The sequence below is a fragment of the Leptinotarsa decemlineata genome, unplaced genomic scaffold (genome assembly GCF_025532065.1).
Source record: "Leptinotarsa decemlineata unplaced genomic scaffold, Ldec_3_MD MMD2_tig00000010_RagTag_RagTag, whole genome shotgun sequence".
Classification (NCBI taxonomy): Eukaryota; Metazoa; Arthropoda; class Insecta; order Coleoptera; family Chrysomelidae; genus Leptinotarsa; species Leptinotarsa decemlineata.
Window position 1 is genome coordinate 13,211,779 of NW_027412538.1, and position 22,967 is coordinate 13,234,745.

General features: G+C 34.4%; 3 protein-coding genes and 1 long non-coding RNA gene across 6 annotated transcripts; 2 read left to right on the forward strand and 2 right to left on the reverse strand.

The window, feature by feature from the left end:
* Positions 1-265: 265 nt before the first annotated feature.
* LOC111505401 (fatty-acid amide hydrolase 2-A) lies at positions 266-17,059 on the reverse strand. Of its 3 annotated transcripts, none has more exons than XM_074171490.1 (9): positions 17,003-17,059; positions 15,652-16,057; positions 15,295-15,435; positions 15,070-15,225; positions 13,655-13,744; positions 7,299-7,530; positions 4,439-4,589; positions 4,230-4,379; positions 266-705 (listed from the first exon to the last, which is right to left on the reverse strand). In XM_074171490.1, the coding sequence occupies exons 1-9, from the start codon at positions 17,042-17,044 to the stop codon at positions 418-420; spliced, it is 1,656 nt and encodes a 551-aa protein (XP_074027591.1). In that variant the 5' UTR covers positions 17,045-17,059; the 3' UTR covers positions 266-417. The 3 variants fall into 3 exon arrangements, with proteins under 3 accessions (XP_074027591.1, XP_074027592.1, XP_074027593.1); XM_074171491.1 differs by lacking the exon at positions 7,299-7,530 and adding an exon at positions 10,554-10,785; XM_074171492.1 differs by lacking the exon at positions 17,003-17,059 and adding an exon at positions 16,468-16,655.
* A 687-nt stretch (positions 17,060-17,746) lies between these two features.
* Positions 17,747-18,687, forward strand: LOC111505406 (cytochrome c oxidase copper chaperone-like). The gene is made up of 2 exons (XM_074171493.1): positions 17,747-17,964; positions 18,535-18,687. The coding sequence occupies exons 1-2, from the start codon at positions 17,846-17,848 to the stop codon at positions 18,617-18,619; spliced, it is 204 nt and encodes a 67-aa protein (XP_074027594.1). The 5' UTR covers positions 17,747-17,845; the 3' UTR covers positions 18,620-18,687.
* Positions 18,688-20,974: 2,287 nt separating this feature from the next.
* On the reverse strand, positions 20,975-22,381 carry LOC141480833 (uncharacterized). Its single transcript, XR_012464585.1, has 2 exons — positions 22,244-22,381; positions 20,975-21,382 (listed from the first exon to the last, which is right to left on the reverse strand). It is a non-coding gene; the product is annotated as an uncharacterized lncRNA (long non-coding RNA).
* Positions 21,073-22,277, forward strand: Gemin7 (gem (nuclear organelle) associated protein 7). Its single transcript, XM_074171494.1, has 2 exons — positions 21,073-21,212; positions 21,266-22,277. Exons 1-2 carry the CDS (start codon positions 21,137-21,139, stop codon positions 21,463-21,465), a joined length of 276 nt encoding a protein of 91 aa, XP_074027595.1. The 5' UTR covers positions 21,073-21,136; the 3' UTR covers positions 21,466-22,277.
* Positions 22,382-22,967: the final 586 nt, after the last annotated feature.

Here is a 22,967-nt window from a genome sequence, read left to right on the forward strand (position 1 = left end):
ATACATTTTCAGGAGTTTAAAAACTGGGTCTCTGGCGTCTCCTCTTCATGAAATGTTGAGAATTTCTCACAAATGAGAAAGTCAACGACTCTAAAACGGCAAATAAAATTATATGTAAAGTCTATATAACTTTTTTTCATAAATTGCAGATACAACATTCAGTTTTATTTACTGGAATCAGCAGCAGTGGAATAGTGAAGTAATAATGAGCCTCACACAGCCACACATTAAATCCGAAAGTCAAGACAATCATATTGCCTAAGAATCACAGTAAATAAAAATATTTATTTCAAACAACAAATTTGTTCCCAACGACATGGAAACTTATAAAAATACCAAGATCTTCAGGCTTGAATCTTTTACTTCCATCCCCTAACATTTTTATAGAAACCCTCATTATAATAACTGCCAGTAATACTATTCTGTTTGGGTTTGGAACGGTGGAACATAACCTCCAAACGCTCTCTCCAACTCCTTTGCCACAGCCAAACACAAACGGTCCTGATATGGGGCAGCTACTACTTGGATACCGAGGGGCAGTCCATCCTTGCCAAGTCCCATCGGTACCTGTGTCACAGGGAATTTCAAAACATTCCAAATGGAGAATAAATTGAAGTTCCATGGCCTCAAGTAGGCCGCGTGGTGGTAGCTCGCTGGGAAAGGAGCAGACGGATAAAGTAAAACGCCATTGTTACCAAGTTTATCCTGAAACAGAGGTACTGATAAATTATCACAACTTTTTTCATACGGACATTTACATTGCTCATATTATAAACCAATTCTGAGGCGGGGGCTCTGAGAACACGTTTTTGTAGAACTCTGAGACTGAGATAGATTCTACTTTGTTAAAAAAATTTTTTGGAAATTTAATTTTTCTCAAGAAATGTTCATTTATTCATCGATTTCTACTGTGTCCCCTTCGAAGTAGATCCCATCAGTTATAATACCGTTGTGCCACCTTTTCCATCCAATCCTCAAAGCAGTATGTCCTGCGAACTCTCTCAGCGATTCGTTTTTCATCTCCTCAATGGGGAATGTTCCTCCTGACGAAAATCAAGTAGTTTTCATAAAAGAGCTCTAAAACAATGCATTTAAAACTTATCATTTCAACCTTTTTCTTTAAAAAATTATTTAAACACTTAAAAAATAGGAATGAAAATGCATACAACATTTAAAGGGATTCGTTTCTATTTCACCATTTGGCAACATCGGTTATAGCTAATAAAGGACAATGAATCTGTTACCTGTATGAGAGAAACAAAGATGACATATTTCAGAGGCGTGCTGTTCTGTTTACGTATGTTCCGAGTCATTCTGTGACATATGACATCTTCTGCACCTAAACTATCTTCCTCTATATAAATAAATAACAAAACAACTGTTGTTTATGTGGCTTGTGGAGGTGGTATTGAACTATAATTTATATTTTGCCTTAATTGTTGATTTATAAAGATAATTTTCCTTTTTTAAAGTAGAATATCTAGGCATGTATAAATTATTTCAACTTGATATAGGCGCTGTTGCCAATATGTAAATTAGAAACAAATCCTTTAAAAATTGAAACATCAATTTGAATACTTTTCGAAGTGAATTTGAAAAAGTCATGAATTAAACTCAACTTTATTTTGATCAAACTTGCATTTGCTGTAATAACCCAAATTGAGGAACATTCCCCATTACTTTTGAATAGTTTTTGAAATAAAATTTGTAGAATTACATTATTTTTTTGTAAAGCCTATTTTTAATGAATTTGTTAAGTAATAAAGTGTATTTTATTTCGACTCACATCTATAAAACACAGAGATCAGTGCTATAAAAGCTATTGAATTATTCCATGGCTTTAAGTTGTTTAGAGTTTAATTTGTTAAGTATGATAGAATTATAGAAATGTAATTTTTCATCATTAGATACCTATATATTTCAAATTTCCCGCGTCAAATTATTGCACACTTGACGGGGGACATGCGCAATAGAGGGAGCCGTTTAAGTGCTCCTGTATTGTCTTGTCTTCATCTCTTCATATATACGATAGGTGGCACAGTGGTCTCCTCATGCGTTCTGGTTTAACAAAGTGTCCGAGACTATTTCGGACTGTTTGAGATTTTTTGTTTGTAGGCATCATGTCTGCGCAGGTTCCAAACAGTTTCGGATGTTATAGTAAAACCAATAATGATTGAGAGTAAAGCGCGTTGTCATATCTAAATTTTACGTTACCAGTTTATAGCAGAATCAAAATATAGTAAGCAGTAGAGTTGTAGGTTGTGGCAAATTATAGATAATACACAATACTAGTACGATTAAAAGGTATTATTTATGACAAAAATCAGTAATGAGCTTGTAATGAGTAATACTTATACATTTCCTGATTACTGATCAGTTAAAATTCATTATTTTCTGTATAGTGTTAGATATTTATTACAACTAGTGGCAACGCTGTACGCAACGATATTTCTGTCTTTGTCACTTTACCGTAACTTCCATCTCATCGTTGCAGTCCTCACTAATGTACTTGCAGCCATGAGCGTATCATTGGTTTGTGAATTATACAGCGTGAATTGTACGTTTTACAGTTAACTTAGTCAGCAATCGACGTGTTGTGATAACAATTGGTGAAAATAATAGTGCTAATAAGTGTTTAAGCGTTACATAATTATATTTCTACACCGTTCTCAAACTACTCAAAAAATGGAAGACATGGTCGGGCCTTCCACGTCGAAAAAGGTAAAACGGTCGGAGTCTCGGTCAGTAAGAGAAAAACAAATTGTAGTGCGAGTAATTCACTGTCTTGAAAGAGATCATCAGCCACCAAAAGATGACTTTGTGCATATGTGCTGTAATTCTACGTGTGTACCTCCGAATAACCAACCGGGCATTTCTACATCATTAAGTTCCACAATTACAAAAGATAAATTAGTTGATATGTGCTCTGATTATACCGGTGTACCAAAATCATCGATTTACAAAATACTAAGAGAAGCAGAAATTCATGGGGACGTACAAACGCCAAAAACTAGTAGCGGACGAAAAAAAATCACAGTTGATGAAGAAGCCAAAACCAGTATACGCAGTGGATGAAATGGCGTTAAGTCGTGGAATTACAGTTTTAAGGTTACCACCATACCACTCGAATCAAACCCAATAGAATTAATCTGGGCGCAAGTAAAAGGATATGTGGCACGAGAAAAGAGAACATTTAAATTAGTGGACGTGCAGAAGACTGGAAGAAATGCATGCAGCATGTTTTAAAAGAGGAGCAAAAAATGTGGGACGTAGACAACCGTATTGAACACAATATTGAATCAATCATAATTCACTTTGATGATAGCGGTAGCAACAGTGACGAATCTGAGGTTGAAGATTAGACGAAAATTTGTACATTTACATTTATATTATATTCTATTATCAAAAATTTGTAATTTGTATTTTCTAGTACCCCTGACGATCAGTTTAAGTTACTCGAAAGCTTGAGAATAGTTATAAAGAGTTCACTTATCAATTGCTGCAACCCAATAGTGAAAAAAAGTTATATATATATATATATATATATATATATATATATATATATATATATATATATATATATATATATATATATATATATATATATATATATATAGTGTTTTTTATTACTATTGTTAATTTATTTGGTACCTACTATAATTACCACGATTATTACTCCGTTTTCATAAGGCCCACCTAATGACTACAACGATTAGGTAAATTACGATATTGCAAAGTTTTAATGAAATAAATAAAAAATGTGTATGAATATTTTAACTAATTGTACTAGGAATTTTTCTTTCATTCTCAACCCTCTCAAAAATTAATAAGCACGCCCCCGATTTGCTGTCAACTGGGCTTACTTCTACTCTCAATCATTATTGGTTTTAGTATAGAACCAGAAGAAACCTTATGCCACAGTAATCGAAGGAAACTGAGCAAAATATTGACATTTGATAAAAAATTCACCCTATTTTTCAACAGTTCACATTACACAAGTAACAGTATCAAATAATAATCCATAAAAGTCATAAATAGGTACATCTTGTACAAATACAAAACATGCTGGAAAATAAAAGTGATAAATGAAGTTATGCTGATTTCTTCTTTCTTTGACTCAAACTGTGAAAAAAAACTTAGTAAAATGTACGTACAAACTGAGACTATCCGTCAGTGATGAGTAAAATAAATTATCCGTGGGTGAAATCCCACAAAATCGAACAACTCACCAACATTTGTTGCCTCAGTTTTTCAGTTTCCGCCACGGCCCAGTCATTCTTCGGAGTAGGAAGTAAACCGTTCACGAAATTAAAAATGGTCGATGTGGTGAAATCACCTCCAACAGTGAAGTGTTTGATTGTTTCCACAATAGGACTGGCCTAATGAAATACAAAAAAATAACGTATGTGTTAGAAAATGTGGGGGTTTTTCTACAAACCTCTCCTTCACGGTTCATTACATCCTTGCAAAAATTAGATCCTGATTCCTGGGTCATCCAGAACTTCCATAGTTTTCCGCTGTATTTGGTACCTTCAAACTGTACTTCCTCAGGAGCATCACCCAGTATCTCTTGGAAATGATTGACAGCACTAAAATGAGACAAAATATGTTTTTGCGATATTCTTTTCCAGACTTAACAGAGGTAGTCTTTATTAGTATTTGTTGTTAATATGATGAGGAACAGTACTTGAATGAAAGCAGACAGTACAGTTTACTATACCAAGTTGTGAACAGAGGATGAAAATCACCATTCCCTTGATATGCATTGATTAATACTGCATGAGTTTGCTGTAACACTAAAACTTTTTACTCTGAATTAGATCCTTCTTTGTATACCCCTGGCAACATACTTCAGTCATCTGCACTGTATTAACCAGATCATTATATGAAAATAATAATAATAATAGACTTTATTCATGACAAGAGATAAAGGATATCTCATTTGTATTGACATTGATTGAAGAAAACCTTATGACGAGTCCCGTGCACAGAATTTGTATGCTGACAGAATCAATCGACTTGTGTTACGTTGGCAAAAGTGCATTGATTCAAATAGCGCTTATTCCAATTAAATTGAATAAGTATTCACTGCGATATAAAAGTAGGCACGACTGTTAAAGGGTCAAAGTAGCAAATTTAATGTGTTTTTCTGCTAAATCCAATCAGTTCTACTGAAATTTGATCACATGTGATGCAAAGGTTATTGGTTCTTGACCCGTATATTCAAATTTTTCGTATTTGGAAAGAGAACTTAATAAGACGCTAGGGATTTTCATAGACTTAAGTAAGGCATTTGATCTGGTAGATCACAAAATTCTCCTAACAAAGCTTGAAAGGTACGGAATCAGGGAAATAACCCACAAATGGTTTGAATGTTACTTAGAGGGTAGATACTACTATGTAGAGGTTAGCAGAAATAAATTAGAATCTAAAAATTGTTCCCTCGGGGTTCCTCAGGGTTCTATATCAGGTCCATTCTTATATACAATATATGCAAATGATTTTTATAGTGATCAGTTCGTTATGTATGCTGATGACACATCTTTATTGATAACTCAGGAAAATATTGAAGCCACAGTTAATAAAGCATCTGATGAAATAAAAAGAACCCAAAAGTGCTTCTCAGACAATGGTCTCTTGTTAAATGAAAGAAAAACTACGCTTTTAGTTTTAATCATTCAAGAACCACTCTAGATCACAGTTTACTAGTAATGTCAATTAATGGATCAATTCAACAACAAAAGGAGACAAAATTTTTGAGTTTGAAGATAACATAAAATCTCAAATGGAACAAGCACGCAAGCAAATGGAACACCTACGCTGGAATGTAAATAGATCATTCTTGTTAATGTACTACCATGCATACTTATGGTATTATAGCTTGGGGAGCATCTAGTGATTGTTCCAGAATATTCAAAATTCAAAAAAGAGCCATAAGGTATATAGCATGAGTTACTAGAGGGACAAGTTGCAAAATCATCTTCAAAAATCTCAGAATATAGACTGTTACAAGTATATGAGATATTAAAATATGTAAAATCACACATAACCAGTTTTCCTACTCTTAATGGTAATACGAATTATAATACTAGAAATTATCTACAGTTGGAAGTGCCAACACACAGATTAGTTGTATCTAAATCATGTCCCAGGCGTATGGCCATTAAATTGTACAATAAACTTCCAAGTACATTAAAAAATCTGGTTCTTAAACAGCATAACTATCAAATCAAAGAGTTGCTCCTGGATAAATCATATTATATGGATGATAACTTATGACCATGTACATGTGTAACATTTTAGGATGATTTTAATAACGATGCTGTTACATTATTTTTGGTTTTGACTATTATATGATATTACGTACATGTCCAACATTTTAGGCCGATTTTAATAACGATGCTGTTGCATAAATAGCAGATTATTTTAGGATTTGACTATCATATTATATTATTATCTAAGAAAATTGTATATTGTGCCTCTAAGTGCACGGAGTTTGTATTTTTAATATTGTATTTGTACACGTTTTAACATACTCAATGTCATCTATAGATGACCCAACTGAATAAATATCATTATTATCAATAACTAAGGCCTTTTCAAATTCAATGGGAGAGTACCCTTACCCAAAAATCCCCTTTCTCCAGCTGTCGCCCCCCTATGGGGAATAGCTCAGAGTTGCTAACGATTAACGAGGCCTTACCTTTTAATGTGCGATCCCTAGCACGGACCTAAACGACTCATTCATTGAATTTACAATGAGAATATCGCTATTCTTATTACTTATTTGAAAACTACTACTGATTTTTCATCTATCCATTTGGTTTTTTGTTTTCATTAACTCCACATTAGCATACATCTTGATTTTCTAATAATCCAAGGGATGTTTGATATTCAGGTTGGAAATTGTTGTACGGGAATGTTGAAGTTCGACTCAAGTAGGTGTTTATCGTGAATCTATAAGAATTTGCAGGGTTTAGCAAAACATTCTGCTACAATGGGTGAATTTTTTGCAAGATGTTTGGACTACCGATAACTTTTGGATCACGAAGAGTATATTTGCAGAATTGTGTACTACAAACTGTTTCATTTATATTGACATAGAAGGAAACTATATGCAAAGAATGTTAGAGGCATTAGAATTGAAATGGAGTCTACATTAAAAAAACAGCTGAATAAGGAAGACCAATTCCGAAAGAACCTTCACCTTCACATAGTACAGAAACAAAACATTTACTACGGGTCTACAACGAGAACAATTGACCCTTGCAAAATTAGACGGATTCCATTATTCGTACCGAGCTAGAGCTGCCTTCATTTCATCCCTAATCAGACTCACAAACGGATCTTTCGGGTCCGAAATGTAATAAACTTTGAGTTTCTTAAAGTCTACGGGCTCATCCAATCGCAATTTATCGAAGTTTTCACCGACCAAAACTTTGAGCAGGGGCATCAAGTCTTTCGCATGTTTTGTTAACGGTCCAGCATTTACCATTGTCTCCCCTTCTTCACCAGTTCGGTAAGTTATTCCTGAAAAATATTGGATTAAATACCTAAGATTAGAATGAAAAATTGATGTCGGTTTGATGTTTTTCGATACCTGTGAGAAACCATGCTGGAACGGATTGAATTTTCGATGGGTTCCTGAAGCAATTTGCTTTATAACTTATTCAAAAGTGCAAGAGTGACAAATCTGGTGACCAATCAGATCTCAACAACTTTTTCCACGTTTCCTAAAGTATTTTAGAGCCTGGTTAACAAGTATATGAATGGTGACAATGAAGTCCGCTTATGTGCTTATGACTGATATGGCACAGCCATATCAGTCTATCAAAACGTTCATAACCTCCAAATACCCGTCAAGTTGAAATGATCACTCTCAGTTAGTATAAGAGTCTATAATAAACTTTCCAAGATAATAATTATACAGTTTTTACACTAAGAATTTTATTCAAAACGCGTTTCGCTACATCGTAGCATCAGTTGAACGTACCAACTGGCAAGAGAACCATAACTGATACTCTTTTCCAACCAAGCAATTACACGTATAATAAATATCAAAATTTATATTCCGAGGGGTTAGAGTGTCAGCCTTAATTTTAACGACATGATAAAATTAATGTCTGGCATAGTCTACATACCACTATTCAAAACAGCAAAAATATCAAAATGACCCTTGCAGTGACATCTATATATCAGTAGCAGACTCACGACATTAGAAATGTCGGGAACTAGACGGTAATTCTTGCGGACTTATCCGCTGGACATGTAGAGGACGTTAAGAGTACCAGTTCCGGAAACAATTTCAGACTTTCTGATTGGTGGGAATTTTTATGAGATTATTTGAATTACATCCCCTAATAGAATTAAGGTGGAAATTGTTGGGAGAGAATTAAGTCAGTCGTGCGCGGACCCCAGGATCGTTTAGGGGCTCTTGCCCGGGGTAGTTCGCCCCTTTGGGGAGGTTACTGGGAAAGCTATTGAAGGGACTGAGGTACTAGGAGTTTTAAGATACTGGGTCGCGAGGGGATTTCAGTAGTGCGATGAATATTCGCGGTTTATTTGACTAGCTGACTTGAGGTAAAATGTCAGGAGCGTACGAACTCAGAAGTAGGTCGGTTGGACTTCTTACGAAGTTCTGAGTGACTTCAGGAGGTACTGAAATACGAGGTAGTTCAGGTCACCGTTTTGCGATGTGTTTTGGAATGGAACGGATATGGAAAGAAGATTGGGCTAATGCTGTAGCCCATGTGATCAAGGAAGAAGAGAAAATGTGGAGATTGGACGGGATGGCAGACACTGTTTTCCACCAAATAATAATAGGTTCAAGTGTGACTGGGGATTCCTCTTCGGACGAGTCAATGGATTCTGAAACTTCATAAGCATAATATAGGTAATTTATTTCTTTGCTTTGTAGTTCTCTTTCTATATAAAAGGAACATAATAATTGTTTAGTGGATTTTTCTGTTTTTTTGAAGTACTGTATCAGGCATAATAAGAAAATGTTTTCAGTTTTACCATTGACACCAGGTAGCGCCACCTACTATAACAATTTTGACGTAATTACCTATGTGTTTAAATAAATAAAAATATTATTTTGGTACGCCTCTGCAGAGTTGGTAAGAGGATTATCCATTGGTCACTTCAAGTGCGACGTTGCTAATGAATCACCTTCAATTGAAAATTGTTATAGTATAAGTAAGATAGATTTGAAAGAATATCAAAATTATTTAAAAATAAAGTGGAGTACCTGGTGTATAATGTGCGTGTACAGATATAAATAAAGCGTATAAAATTAGGACTAGACAAAGATTTCGTTAAAAAATTCATCCAGTCTATAGCATTTTGAGCATTTTTCTGAGTTTTAATTGGAAGTTACAAATGAGTAGTACGTGATTGTACACTTTGATTCCCATAACTGTGGGACTCTTGCTCGTTATTTGAAGAGTATGATGTGGAATGATTTCTTGTATTTTCCTTGTGGAATATGGATGTGTATTATCTGGGTGTTTTGCTTGGTGCTTTCTATCATGTTCAAAGCAAGCTATTTCCAGCATATACAGGTTGATCACCTACCTAGGCTTTAAAAAGTGGTTTGCACGGTTCCATATCATGAGAAGAGGTTATACAGCTAATTATCCGTTTTTGAGCAACCAATATATTATTCACCACAGATGAAGTCCCTCACAACGACATACCAACGGGACTCAATTTCACAGTTATAGTCATCGGGTAATTCAAAAATTCTCTTAAAAGGTTTGAAAAGATGAAATTTTTGACCCAATCAGCTTAAAGCAGTGAACTCCCCAAGTTTTCCTCTAGGTCGGTCGGTAGCCAAGCGGTTCGGCGTGGGTGCTTTGTTCAATCACTCGAATTGACTGCCGTGTTGGTCGGTGGTTCAAGCCCTAGTCTGAACGATCGATCTTCACTTACTATCGTCCAACCCGTGTTAGGAATCACACGTTAAAAGTTAAGACCTCGTTAATCCTTAGCTCGCACAAGTTTCGACTTCTGAGGGTTGTCGTTCGTAGGGGTGCGACAGCTGGTTAACAAAAAAACAGATTTTAAACAGGTATACTCCGAAAAATTTAGTTATGCGCCGCTTGCGAGAAGCAATATGAAGAAAATGTCCGGTATTGTGGGAAAACAATTAATTCATGGCATCACGATAATGCATTTCTTGTTTGTAATTTTTTGGCCAAAAACAATACCGTAATCATACCTCAGCCATCGTATTCACCAGATTTGACCTCCTGCGACTTTTTCCTGTTCCTACATACTACAAAGTATGCTTTGAGGATTGAAAAAACCGCTGGCACAAGAGTATGTTGAGAAAAATAAAGATTCACCTAATTTTTTCAACATAACAATAATAAAAGACCTGAACATCCCTAATATTATCTTATGATCATGAATAAATTTGAGCGATCCGTACATGCAGTTGGTGGTACAGTAAACTATTGTCTCTTTCAACTGATACATAAGTAGTTACAGTGAGGTGAAATAAATAAAGACACCTCTGCCAAGGAGAATTGTCTATTGCATTTTCGTACCGTGCCAGAATAGTTTTCATTTCTTGCCTGAATGGGCTAACAGAAAAATCGTTCGTTTTGGAAACGAAAAATATCTTGATTTTCTGGATATCTACAGATTGATCCAGCTTCAACTTATTAGCGTTTTCGGCAACCAACACTTTCAGTATCGGAACTAGATCATCAGCGTGCCTGGACAACAACCCAGCCACCACCAGAGTTTGTTCTTCTTTGCCAGTCCTGAAAGTCATGCCTGCAAATATCTTTTTATGGAGATAATCGACATATTTTTGAAGTGAATATGATCTCATATGAGGGTTTTGTTTTCCAGAATCTTAAATAGGAGTTTATGAGAAAGAAAGAAAGATATGTTCAATGTCATAAAAAATACATCTTGTTAACAAACATTTCTCCTCTAAAATGTAATGAATATATAATATTAATAAATTTTTAAGCACGTGTACGGAGTGTTTATTAAACATGCGACAAAAATTTAAGGGACTATTCCTTGGACTATTCTAAAGATATTTGGATATTTGATGATTTTTGGTAGACAGCTGCTAGGGCAGTAGCCAGCTCATTTACAAATAATAGAAAGTGTATGGGTCCTATTATTGATCCTTGCGGTACTTCTTGTACTTGCACAACTAATAGTTTTAACGAATTGTCTACGTCCTGTAAGGTAGGAAAAATACACATTTGCACTACATGAAGAATGTTAAATTTTGGGCCTCAATGAAATGGTAAGTCAGTATGAATAAAAAAATGACATCAAGATTGGTCTGTGAATACCGTGAAGAACTGAATGAGCTGGCAGACCAAAGTAGACTTATAAACGTTCTTACCCAGTATGGTATGCAAGTGAAATTATCAGACTAATTGAACGAAAGGCAAACTTGCATAAAAAACAGGAAATATTGCTTATTACCAAGAGTTTTGAAGAATGTTGAAGAAAAAATTAAAGAGGCCAACGCAAATTATCTGAAAAATATTCAGGTTCAGTTGAAAAATGAACCTAAGTCATTGTATAATCGCATTTATCTAGCAACTCAACATATAATTTCTGAATCTCAACATGGTTTCATGAATTTAAGATCTGGAATCAGTATTTATCTATTTTCAGTCAATACTTGTGTGGATTATTAGACTGAAGAGGATAGGTTGATGCCGTGTATACTGATTTATTCAAGGACTTTTACAAAATAAACCATAAAATCCTCCTAAAGAAAATGGCTTGATTGGGTTTCGATATTTTTCTAAACCTTTTGAAATCATACTTGAATAATAGAAAACAGTATGTCTCATATAATGGATTTTGCTCACTAAACTATATTGCAACCAGTGGAGTCCCCCAAGGTTCCAACTTGGGGCCATTGTTATTCTTGATATTCATTAATGACCAAGGATTGCAATAAATTAATGTTTGCATGTTTCTGTTTCTAATTTGGATGATTGTATTACACTACTATATATGGTATTCGAAAAATTACCTTTTCATGAATATTTTTAAAAGTATCGTGCATCGACAAAATGAGATTGTCAATGTCTTGTTGAGGTACATTTGCCCATTCAGCGATTGAAAGCTCTCTCAATTGAAACGTTGTGTGAATGTTCCCCATATGCGGAGTAATTCTTCGTTGAAGCATGTCCCACACATGCTCGATGGGATTCAGGTCCGGTGATTGTGCTGGCCATGGCAATACATCAACTCCTTCGTTGGTGAGCCAGTCAGTCACTAGACGCGCGACATGTGGACGAGCATTATCGTGCATTAGGTGGAAGTTTTCACCAACAGCACCAGCAAACGGACGGACGATAGGTAGAAGAGTGGTGTCGAGGTACTGTCGAGCTGTGAGGGAGCGATTTGGAAAAAAGAGATCGGTTCTGCCGCCTATCATGATTCCGCCCCGTAGCATTACTGTACCACCTCTGTATGTGTGGACTTCCTGGACGTGTCTCAAACGTTCATTATTTCCAGGTCGTCTCCACAGTCTTACTCGACGAGAATCTGGATGAAATCCAAATCTGGATTCGTCTGTAAACAAAACTGTGGCCCAATCATTTGCATCCCAGTTTTGATATTCTTGACACCACTCTAATCTTCTACCGCGATTGCCTCTCGACAAAGGTGGACATCTAAGTGGCCTTCTGTTGTGGAGATCTGCTTCATGCAGTCGATTTCTGACAGTATCACGACTAATGGTTACCTGGTGCATCTGCTGCAACACGTTAACCAACTCATGTGCTGTGATTGTCGGTGGTCTTCTAGCGGTTAAGACCAAAAATCGGTCTTGAACTGCAGTTGTAACGCGTCCTCGCCCTGGATGTTGTTCGGGTGGACTGCCAGTTTCACGGAAACGCCGCAACAATCGACTGATAACACTTTGGGAGACCCCCAAACGAAGAGCTACATCATTTTGTCGCATGCCACCTTGAAGAAGCCCTACAGCTCTATTCATCTCAGCCAATGGTAAGTGATGGCGTTCCATGTTAAAGCACAATATTTCCAGTTTAATTGCTGAGCAAGAACTGCATAGAATGTACAAACTCGACACTTTCAGATTATTCATTTTAGCCGAAAACCTACAGTTTGTAAAAAACTTGATAAAAGACTAGTTACCGTTTTTGCAGGCTTTGTTCAACCCATAGAAATCTACAGGGTGGTCGAGTGTACCAATTTAATCGAAATTAAACGACCTCATGCATTTATTTTTATGATATTTAGTATGTTATAAAAATATCCCTAGACTTTTCCGATGTGTGTATATTGTATTTGCTATCCTTAAAAAATTGCCTTGCAAATGGTTTCTGCAGGGCAATAAATGCTATACTATTATTATTATTGTTATACTGGGTACCTAAACAGTCAGGAAACACAGACAACGACAAGGTGAGAGGCATCACGTGGTTTCAATAGTTTTTTTCGTTGTAATGTTATGTGTTTTTCTTTAGCTCCACATCTCAATGAATATTTATTTAAGATTTCGTGGTATACATTGATGGATAGATAATTCAGTATATACATTGATGCTGATAAACTACGGAACCATTGAGTCATAAACGAGAAAATATATATGTTACAGGGAAAGTTTGGAAAAGGTTACTTCAATTATTCACCTTACCTTTGGTTGAAATAAGATGAGAAGTTGGTTTGTGTCCGAAAACACCGCACATAAAAGCAGGTATTCTGATAGATCCACCGATGTCGGTACCTTGAAAACAAAACTTGTTCAATTACTATAAAAACACAAGAACAGACGCAATCAACTTGAAGAATTTATTGGTGGTGTTGTGGTCACCTTTCACGTTTCTACAAAAAGTTTTTTAAAACAAAAATTCGGGTTTTTTCTACAAAATATTCGTCTCAGTTTTAATATACGATTTAAATGGCATCAGGATTTTATTTTGTATACTCTAAATTGCAACTTCCACCAATATTTTATTGTGCAATTAATTCTTACACTGTTTTAAACAAAAGTATATAAAAAATTAATATTGGAGCATACTATTTCGTTTAAATTCTTTTTTTTTCTGTTAGTTGTATGTAAATTTAACTTCAATAGATAAAGACGAAGATCTTCCGAACAATCCAGTTGATTTGAAGTGAAATTCTAGTGAAAATTCTATGGTTTTGTTAAACATTTCAGAAATTTTTCAAAGCTATTTATTTATCGGAGCAACAGAAAATTGATACAGTAAAAATGTGACAATAAAAAAGAAGAGAAATTTGGAATAATAAAAGCAGCCAGCAAAATTATCAGAATGGACGAAAGGAGTCAAGTGTATAATGATAAAAATTATTCACCAAGTAAAAAAAACGCTTCAAGAGAATGACGAGTCAATACCTAAAGCTTTAAATTTTTCATTTTCAATAATAATTTCAAGGGTGCAAAGTAGCAACAATTCCTACTTATGAAAAGAAATGTAAATATTACACTTGCTGTAATATCAGTGGAATGACCAAGATAATTTTTATCACCTCTCCATATTACTTTGGCTGACGTTTCATAAAAAATTCGGCTCCAACAAAATTATGAATACATTCAACTCCTTAGGCTTCTATGCTTCATAAAAAGAGGGCTACATTGTGTGAACCTTCAGCAACTTTTGCAAGTCCACCAGAAACAAACGAATATTTTGTAAATTATTCAATTTTTTATTTATTCCTTGGCTAATACCATTCTGGACATTGAATTATATCCGACAGACTGTGATATGGCAAGAGAGGCTTCTGTCTCATGATACATTGAATGGCAATCTTTTTCAATCATCATTCACCATTTTATACGATATTTTTATATATCGCAACAGTATTTGGTTGCACAGATCTTAAACATTCTTGTCAAGTTAAAAGTTGAGATCACAACCAACAACAATGAAGACCTCCACCACTGTTCTCAAGTTTTTCACAGACTCGCTGAGAAGTAACTATTCTGTCAAACTATCAGCTGCTGCTGCCATCTAATGGTTGTTTTTTGAACTATAAGACAACCCTTACAGCGTTAATGTAGTATGTGACAATGTGACTGATACTTACCAAGACTAATAGCTGTCCCTCCTGCAGCTAAAATACTTGCTTCTCCTCCTGAAGAGCCCCCTACATTTCTGGTAGTATTATAGGGATTATTGGTGATGCCATATATTGGGTTGTGCGTTTCTTGCCATAAATTCAGCTGAGGGATATTCGTTACACCTGAAAGAAAAATTGAGACCTAGTTTTAGAGGATGTATCTCCGGTACAATTGATGTAACTTTGGCGTACCTAGGCAAATAGCTCCAGCTTCTTTCATTAGTTTTATGTAATCTGCATCGAATGAAGCTTTTTTTCCCTTTCTGGGCACTAATCCAAAAGTGTAGGATAGTCCTTTCACTGCGGTTGATTCTTTAGTTGTGAATGGCACCCCTGAAATAGTTACAGTGAAGCAATGAATTTTTTTTTTTTATTGGAATGATTAGATGGTCCTTGAAAGATTTGAAGTTGTTTGTCTCCTACTTGCATTACTTTTAGGAGTTATAAACTCATGAATGAGGAGTTAATAACTTGGAACCAGCGATAGATTGGAGCTCAAATTCTTCTCTCAAGATCTCTAATACATCAGTCGATGATGATAATGATTACCTAAAAACGGTTTCGTCTGAAAATCAACGTCTTGTATAGTTCCATTCCGGATATCCTCATCAATTTCTTTTGCTTCTCTCAATGCTTCTTCATACCTAGAGTCAACAACGGCATTCAATACTGGATTAACTTCTTTTATTCTATCGATGAAAGCCTGTACTACTTGTTCCGAAGTCAATTCTCGTTTCCTTATTTTTCTAGCTAAACTTGTTGCACTTTCCAAAATTATAGGATTGCTACATTTCTTTATGAATTGTCTTTTAGAATCTTTGAAATATCCGAATGCACAATCTATGAGTAAATCAATATAATAACGGACGCAAAGAAAAATCTTCAGGAGCATGGATTTGACTTTGTCGCAGTCCACCAAATTATTTGATTTATTTTCTTTGTCAGATTTAGTGTCCTGAAAAATTGAATAAGTAAATGAACTTGAATTATTTTTCAGAGAAGATAAATGGAGAACGTTTGCAAATGGAATGAAAAACAAACTAGGAAATTCTCTATTAAATTGTTTCCTACAATAAAAAAGTAGATATTTTCTAACTTGGTTGTAATCCCAATCAAATACTTCATAAGTTTTGAAACAGCAACTATTTATTTTGAAAAACTGACTACAATATATGTCTTCATTTCTATTTTTCATTCATATAAATGATCTCAAATCAATAATTAAAAATAACGGAGAGATGAACTTTGAATCAACAGACCATAGCTACTGATACAATTTGGTTATTCATTGATTCACTCTTTTTTCAATTTTTTAAAAGATCATAGCTATTGAAAACTTAGGAAGGTTGAATTCTCAATTCTCACCTTGACATTTTTTATTCTCGACATTTTTGAATTTGTATATATATCGCACTACTGTCCAGTTCTATCAGTTGATTAGGAAAGAACAAATACTGCAAGGTAATGTTTATAAGTATACTGAATAAATTATAGTAAATTAAAACATGTTATAATTGTTACATTTGGTGATTTCTCATTTGATACTTGGTTCCTTGTTTTATTTTTGATTGGTACTGGTACTTTGTCATTATTCGTTACAGATTAATTTACAGAACAATAAAACAGAAACAGAAGTATTTTGATCGCACTAATCTAGAGATATAATATATTTATGTATACTTTTTTGTCACTAATCTTATTCCAGGTCTAAAACCATTCCCGCCAAAGTTATTCCTTCTCTTTTCTATCAAGATGTATGTTTTATTGTTACCCATAGTGTGCATTTCTCGGAAAAAGTTATCCAATATCTTTGTTCAATGAATATGGATTGAGCAAAGAGGGCAAATAACTTTTGGAGGAAGTGGACCGATCTGGAATGATACAGTACAACGAAACTCACCTGAGCTGCATTTGATTTGAAGCCCAGTTCTTCTTTCATCATTGCAATCGTGTTCCATGAACTTTAATTCCCCTCGAAATAAGGTTTCGAAAATATCCTGTCAATAGATAGATATGGCTCATTTGAAAAACGAAAAGTCAATAGTCATACTCTTATTGTAGTATCAAGCTCTCCTTTCGATGTGGTATCAGCTCAAATGGTGCGTTTTGTTTGCACTAATCTTTTTCCCGTCAAATGTTATTTCCGCTCTGTGTGATCAAAAAGTTTGAACATAAGGCGATTGGTACTATTCTTGAATCACTCGTTGTTGTTTTCAAAGTATGCGCAGCTGAAGTTATGGCGAACGATTTCTGCGAATTGATATTCTTGAAACATTTGCTGATTTGTCATTTGACTGTTATTTACACATAAACTAGTAGGCTGACGTTGACATTGATATGTTTGAATACCTGAAAATACTTGTAGCATGCACTCAAAAATTCAGGTTGAGGATTTGTTCACATACGAACATTCGTAGAACTACACAAAACTGCGAGTGATTCAGAACTAGGTGAAGCCCAAGAAATGACAATGATTTATAAAAAACTTTTTACGATTTTTCTTAGTTCTAATATTTCGGACATACGTCGTTCTGGATATTAAACTTTTTTCTAGCTGTCAACAATCATAACTGAACAGTCCTTTCGAAGTGTATAATCAATGGTACAAAAAAAGAAGAGGAAATAAAGGTTAGGACGGATTTGACGTTGACAGTTATATTGTCACAGGTTTTCAAAGTGACTGTATTGTGTATTGTTTAGATACTGAACCTTATAGAAATTACGCAATTAATTTTATTAAAAAATGGGAAATGTAAGTGAAAAGGTAGAGGCAGCTTCCAACGTCTCACAGCAGACCGAAGCACCTAAAAAACTCAAACCGTGCTGTGCTTGTCCCGAGACAAAGAAAGTCAGAGATGAATGGTAATTATTTTTATTGGGAGTATGTATAAGCGCCCGGCATTTGAATTTGTGCCTTCAGCCAACATTTTCGTTCCCTTAGTTTTTGTATGTGTATATTCAGGAGTACTTGGTACTATTTATGCCTTTACGTTGCATGGTTCACTTTTACAATGTATATAAGATAATATGCTTCAGACTATATATAGGTAGGTACATATGTACTATCTCAACCCTATGAAACTCACAAGTGTTTGATAGAGTCACGAGAAGTTGTAGTGGAAAGTAGATTGAAATTATTTCTATCATCCATTATTCATTACTTTGATGAAATATATGTTATCCATCTTCTTTTCAAGCAGATCAAAGCGTACGTACTCTGATGTCTACAGCATAAGGCAAAACAAAAATGTTGTCAATCACCACCATTAACAAATATTTGGATCTGGGAAAGAAAAGTTTTGACCACAAATTAATCCCTGCTAAAAATATACACCTTTCAATTTAATCCAGATCTTGAATACACATCCCACTGCTTTTCTTTCTGCTGTCAATTTGTCTTTTCTAAATATTATTAGTAACTTTTTGTTTCAGTATAATACTAAATGGGGAAGAAAACTGTAAACATCTGATTGAAGCCCACAAAGAATGTATGAGGAAGGCAGGATTCAATATCTAGTATCTTATTCATATTAATCGTTTGTAAATATAACCCAAAGAAATATATAGTTTAGACTAAAACAGTAACACATTTATTATTTGTTATCTATAAGTTTGGGAGTGAATAAAGTATTACATGTGTTATAGTTTTGTAAACCTTTCCTAGTAAACACTAAACCGGTTTTTAAGTTTTGATATGGATTTTCATCAACTATCGATTCCATTCATTTTTTGAATAATTTAGAAACTTTGATGAACATCGTCGCTGGGAGATATCACATATTAGACTGTATTATGTCCACTCATGCATTTTGTTTACAGAAAGTATCCAAATATAAAAAAAACTGAGGAGCTCTAATGAAATGATTATAAATTTCTGTCCAAATGAATTTGAAGCAAAAAAGTGTGAAAACAAACAAAATTGTAAGAACGTGTTTTGGGAAAAATATGTACATTAGGAATCGACAGTCTAAAGTCTGTTTTATCCGATTCTGTATGTGTATATCTAAATCGCAATATGTTCTAGATAGAGAATGTTTGGCATTGATAAGTTGACTGTGTGTGTTTAGTCACCACCTTATGGAAAGAATAAATATTTATTTCTCATTGCTTTCCTGTAATCTTCAACTTTCACAACCTGAAGCATAAGCAAAGCTAAACCAATAGAAAACCTGCTGAAGTGTAATAAATTGCAAAGTGAAAAGTTACTGCATAATGTAAGATTTGAACATTGATATTCATTTCATGTTGATTTCAATAACTGTTTACACAAAGCTACGTGCCAATTACTGTCTTGTGTCTTGGTAGAATTCGTCCAAACAGTAAATCTTGATATTCTTCTGCAAAAGTTAAACTCAATTGGCATTAGAGGAATAGTATTGACATGGTTTCAAAATAATCTTGGCGACAGAAAGCAGTATACTCAAATACAGGAAAAAAAGGGCTTATTGAAAACCATCAAGTGTGGATGGTGTTCCACAAGGTTCTGTTTTAGGTCCGACATTCTTAACTTACATCAATTTCATTATAGAACTGAATGTTTGTGGTTTTATCACTCTTTTTGCTGATGATATGACCCTCATTTACTTTTCGAAAAATACCAATATCATTGAAAAATCAATGTTAGAAGACTTAAAATTAATATCTCTTCGGTTGGGATCTCATGAGTTACATTTAAATAAAATAAATGTTGATATACAATTATATCCAAAAAAATTCAGATTACAAAAGTTTTTTCTAAATTTCAATAATAATTCGATAGAATTTATGAAAGAAGTAAAAATTTTGGGTTTGTATCTAGAATTCACATATCAATCGACTCAAATCAGTTGATTCTTAGTGTGTACCTATGTAATTTTTTCAATTATATGTTACTTTGTCCTTACTCATTCATTAAACATAATTAGGGCCTCCCAACAAAGAATTCTTTCACTTTCTTTCCATTATATTTTCGCCTCGAATTAATGGTAAGGTGATTAAATAACTTCTTGCTATTGTAAATAATAGCATTTTGTGTAAGGGCTACAAAAGATATTGGAAGGGAAATGAAGTAAGACTGACGTGTACTACAAGTTGAGATGGTATTAAAATGATTTTTATATTTTTTGTGGATAAGGCACAATGTTTTCAAAATAAAAAAACATTTTTTGCTCCACAAATAAAGGCGGCATGAATCCCTGTAGCTAGCCTTGTATAAATTTCTGATGGATCTTTTTGTAGAGAGAATACCATACAGAAACGAAACCCAAAAAATGCAATAAACTGATGGATGTAGCCGTTATTACTACGTGGTGGAAGACATTTTCAAATGAATACACGTTTATTGTGTTTTTTCTTAAATATCGATGTAGGGTGAAACTGCAGTAATGTTAGTTACAAATACATAGGAAGTTTTATATATCATTTTTTAAAAAAGTATACTTCTGAAAAACGATGTATGAATATGTGTATTTGTATAATTTTTATTTGAAGGCCTATCGTAAAGGAGGCAATAAAAACAAGTGTTTTTGTTGAAAAAAAAACTTTGTGTGGCATCATTGCCTCTAGCAAGACCGCTGCGTCCCCGGAAAACGTTTCTGTTCACTATGGATAGGGATCAAGACAGACCTAATACTTGTGCGCATGCCGTGCTTCGCCGATCATGATTGTAGCACGGTATTTTGTATACAGAAATACTGTGATTGTAGTGTCCATACACGTAACCGTAGTGCATCACCTTAAAGTCAGTTAACAAGCGATGACCTCACAGTCGGCCATCGCTTGTTAATTTACTTTAAATTACAGTTGAACTTTGTTTTAGTGTAAATCCACCTGTAGTAGCAACTTGATTCTAAAACTCCTGGCTGGATAGTCCTATCAACTAAAGCCATCAATGGAAAAAGAAGAAGAACAGTTTTATTCTAGGTTAGGTCACAGTATTTTGTATACAGAAATACTGTGGTTAGGTCATAGCACATAACAGGTATATTTTTGGTTAGGTAAACATTAGAATCTTGGAATTTGCTTTACTGAGATTCAAAATACGGAAGTACCTAGTATGTTGAACGAGGAAGAAAAGAAGGCCAACGCTTTTCTGCGGGAAAGGTTTCTTAATCTTCTTTCTTCAGCTTGTGGTAAGTGTACCCATTAATGATATGAAATGTTCTGATAGTTATTTTTTTTATAGATACCAATAAGCGATGTGAAATTAACATGCACGAGAATACACAAGTGAGTGGCGTCTTGAAAGCTGTTGATGTGAAGTTCCAAAATATTATTGTAGAAGACTTGAAAACTCCTTTACCTGAAACAATTAAAATGGCCACACTGAGGACAAGTGATGTTCTTACTATTTCTTTTAGTGAAAAAATGACTTCTAGTCCTTAACCTGGTGTTTCATTTCATAAATTTTCCATCGAGAGTTATAAAAGTGAATGTAAGGTATATAAGTGCATAGTTACTAGGTTTGCGAAGATATTTCAATCAGACGTACATAGTGTGAAAAGATCATTAAAGTTCTGAATTTCCCTTTCTGTAAATGCAGGTCACACCCACTGATAAATGACGGTGTCAAAAATGTGATAATATACACCACCATTTGCGATTGCACAACTATAAAATCAAAATTTCATTTTTTACATGAAGCAACAATTGATATTCAGTCTGACATGTTTGTAGAGAGTTATTTTGAATAATCATGTTGATTGTTGTCATTTTGTCGGTTCCCTAAATTCCTAGGTTCGGTAGACGATTATATTTAGTCTCTCAAAAGCAAACTAGCATCTGGATATTCAGCATTTTGCGTTAAATCCAATTAACCCGGACTGTTCAACGTAATCGAATCTCACCTGCTTTACGGTATTGCCTTCAGAGGGGTTAGTGACAGTCGCAAGGAGGCCATTTTATTCAAGCAAAAACGGTAATACGATACCCGTGTGACCATTAAGTATTCTGGCAGTATAACCATTATTCATATTACAAACTGCATGTCTGATAAGAAAACACATGGGAAAAATTTACTTTATGGTATACTCACGGATTTTCGCGATTTTTTTTGTGATGATACTAGGTGATGGAAGGAATTCAGAACACTTTTTATTTTTTGTCGGACTCAATTAGTTTTCGAGATATAGCCTGCCAAAGTTTGTATGATGTCATATTTTACCTTTTACTGTAAGCAATAAACGATTTTTATTCAACACATCTTTTTCCATATCATCGTACTTTTTTCTATCCCTTTTCATTCTCTTATTGTCAAGTCTCTTGAAATTCTATAAGTCAACCTAACCTAACTGAGTCTAACCTGACCTCCAAATTCTAAAAGGAACATATTTCCGAATATTTACTTTTGTAAAAACTATCTTTCCTCAACATCTAACCTGCCCTCCAAATTCTCAAAGTAACGTATTTTCGAATTGTGTACAATGTACGTACAATGGTTGTGAAATATATAACAATCTATCACTCTGAGAAACCATAATTCTGCTTTGCTGAGTATTTTAACGAAACACTTTATATTGGATTCAATTCCAATACTAAAGTATTGTGTTAGTGTAATTACCCTGGTCTGATGTATCATTCTATATGATTCACCTTCATTCATTATTTTCTGACTCATTTAATGTTTTGTTATATTTTCTGGCTGATATGTGTTTTATTATGTGTCTATTTTTCAAACTATCAATATAAAATTTCCTTTTTGGGAAAGTAAGTTTTTGGCTTTCTACTACTCCATCTGATACAAAAATAAAAGGGATGAGAGAATCTTCCAAAGAAAGGAAGGAAGTAATCAATTTGAAAATAAGTAACTCTATACATGAATGTGTAGATCATGCAAAGAAGTAACTTTCAGACACAAACTGAAAGAAAGTCCTCCTGAAACAGGAGGA

What these genes read in the sequence shown, in the direction of transcription:
- LOC111505401 (XM_074171490.1), bottom strand. Translation starts at nt 17,044, where the DNA reads ATGATGAAAGAAGAACTGGGCTTCAAATCAAATGCAGCTCAG. An exon ending in AGCTGGAGCTATTTGCCTAG is followed by an intron (nt 15,226 to 15,294) that starts GTACGCCAAAGT and finishes TTTTTCTTTCAG; the next exon opens with GTGTAACGAATATCCCTCAG. An exon ending in AGGGACAGCTATTAGTCTTG is followed by an intron (nt 13,745 to 15,069) that starts GTAAGTATCAGT and finishes TTTGTTTTCAAG; the next exon opens with GTACCGACATCGGTGGATCT.
- LOC111505406 (XM_074171493.1), top strand. Translation starts at nt 17,846, where the DNA reads ATGGGAAATGTAAGTGAAAAGGTAGAGGCAGCTTCCAACGTCTCACAG. An exon ending in AAGAAAGTCAGAGATGAATG is followed by an intron (nt 17,965 to 18,534) that starts GTAATTATTTTT and finishes TTTTTGTTTCAG; the next exon opens with TATAATACTAAATGGGGAAG.
- Gemin7 (XM_074171494.1), top strand. Translation starts at nt 21,137, where the DNA reads ATGTTGAACGAGGAAGAAAAGAAGGCCAACGCTTTTCTGCGGGAAAGG. An exon ending in TCTTCTTTCTTCAGCTTGTG is followed by an intron (nt 21,213 to 21,265) that starts GTAAGTGTACCC and finishes TTTTTTTTATAG; the next exon opens with ATACCAATAAGCGATGTGAA.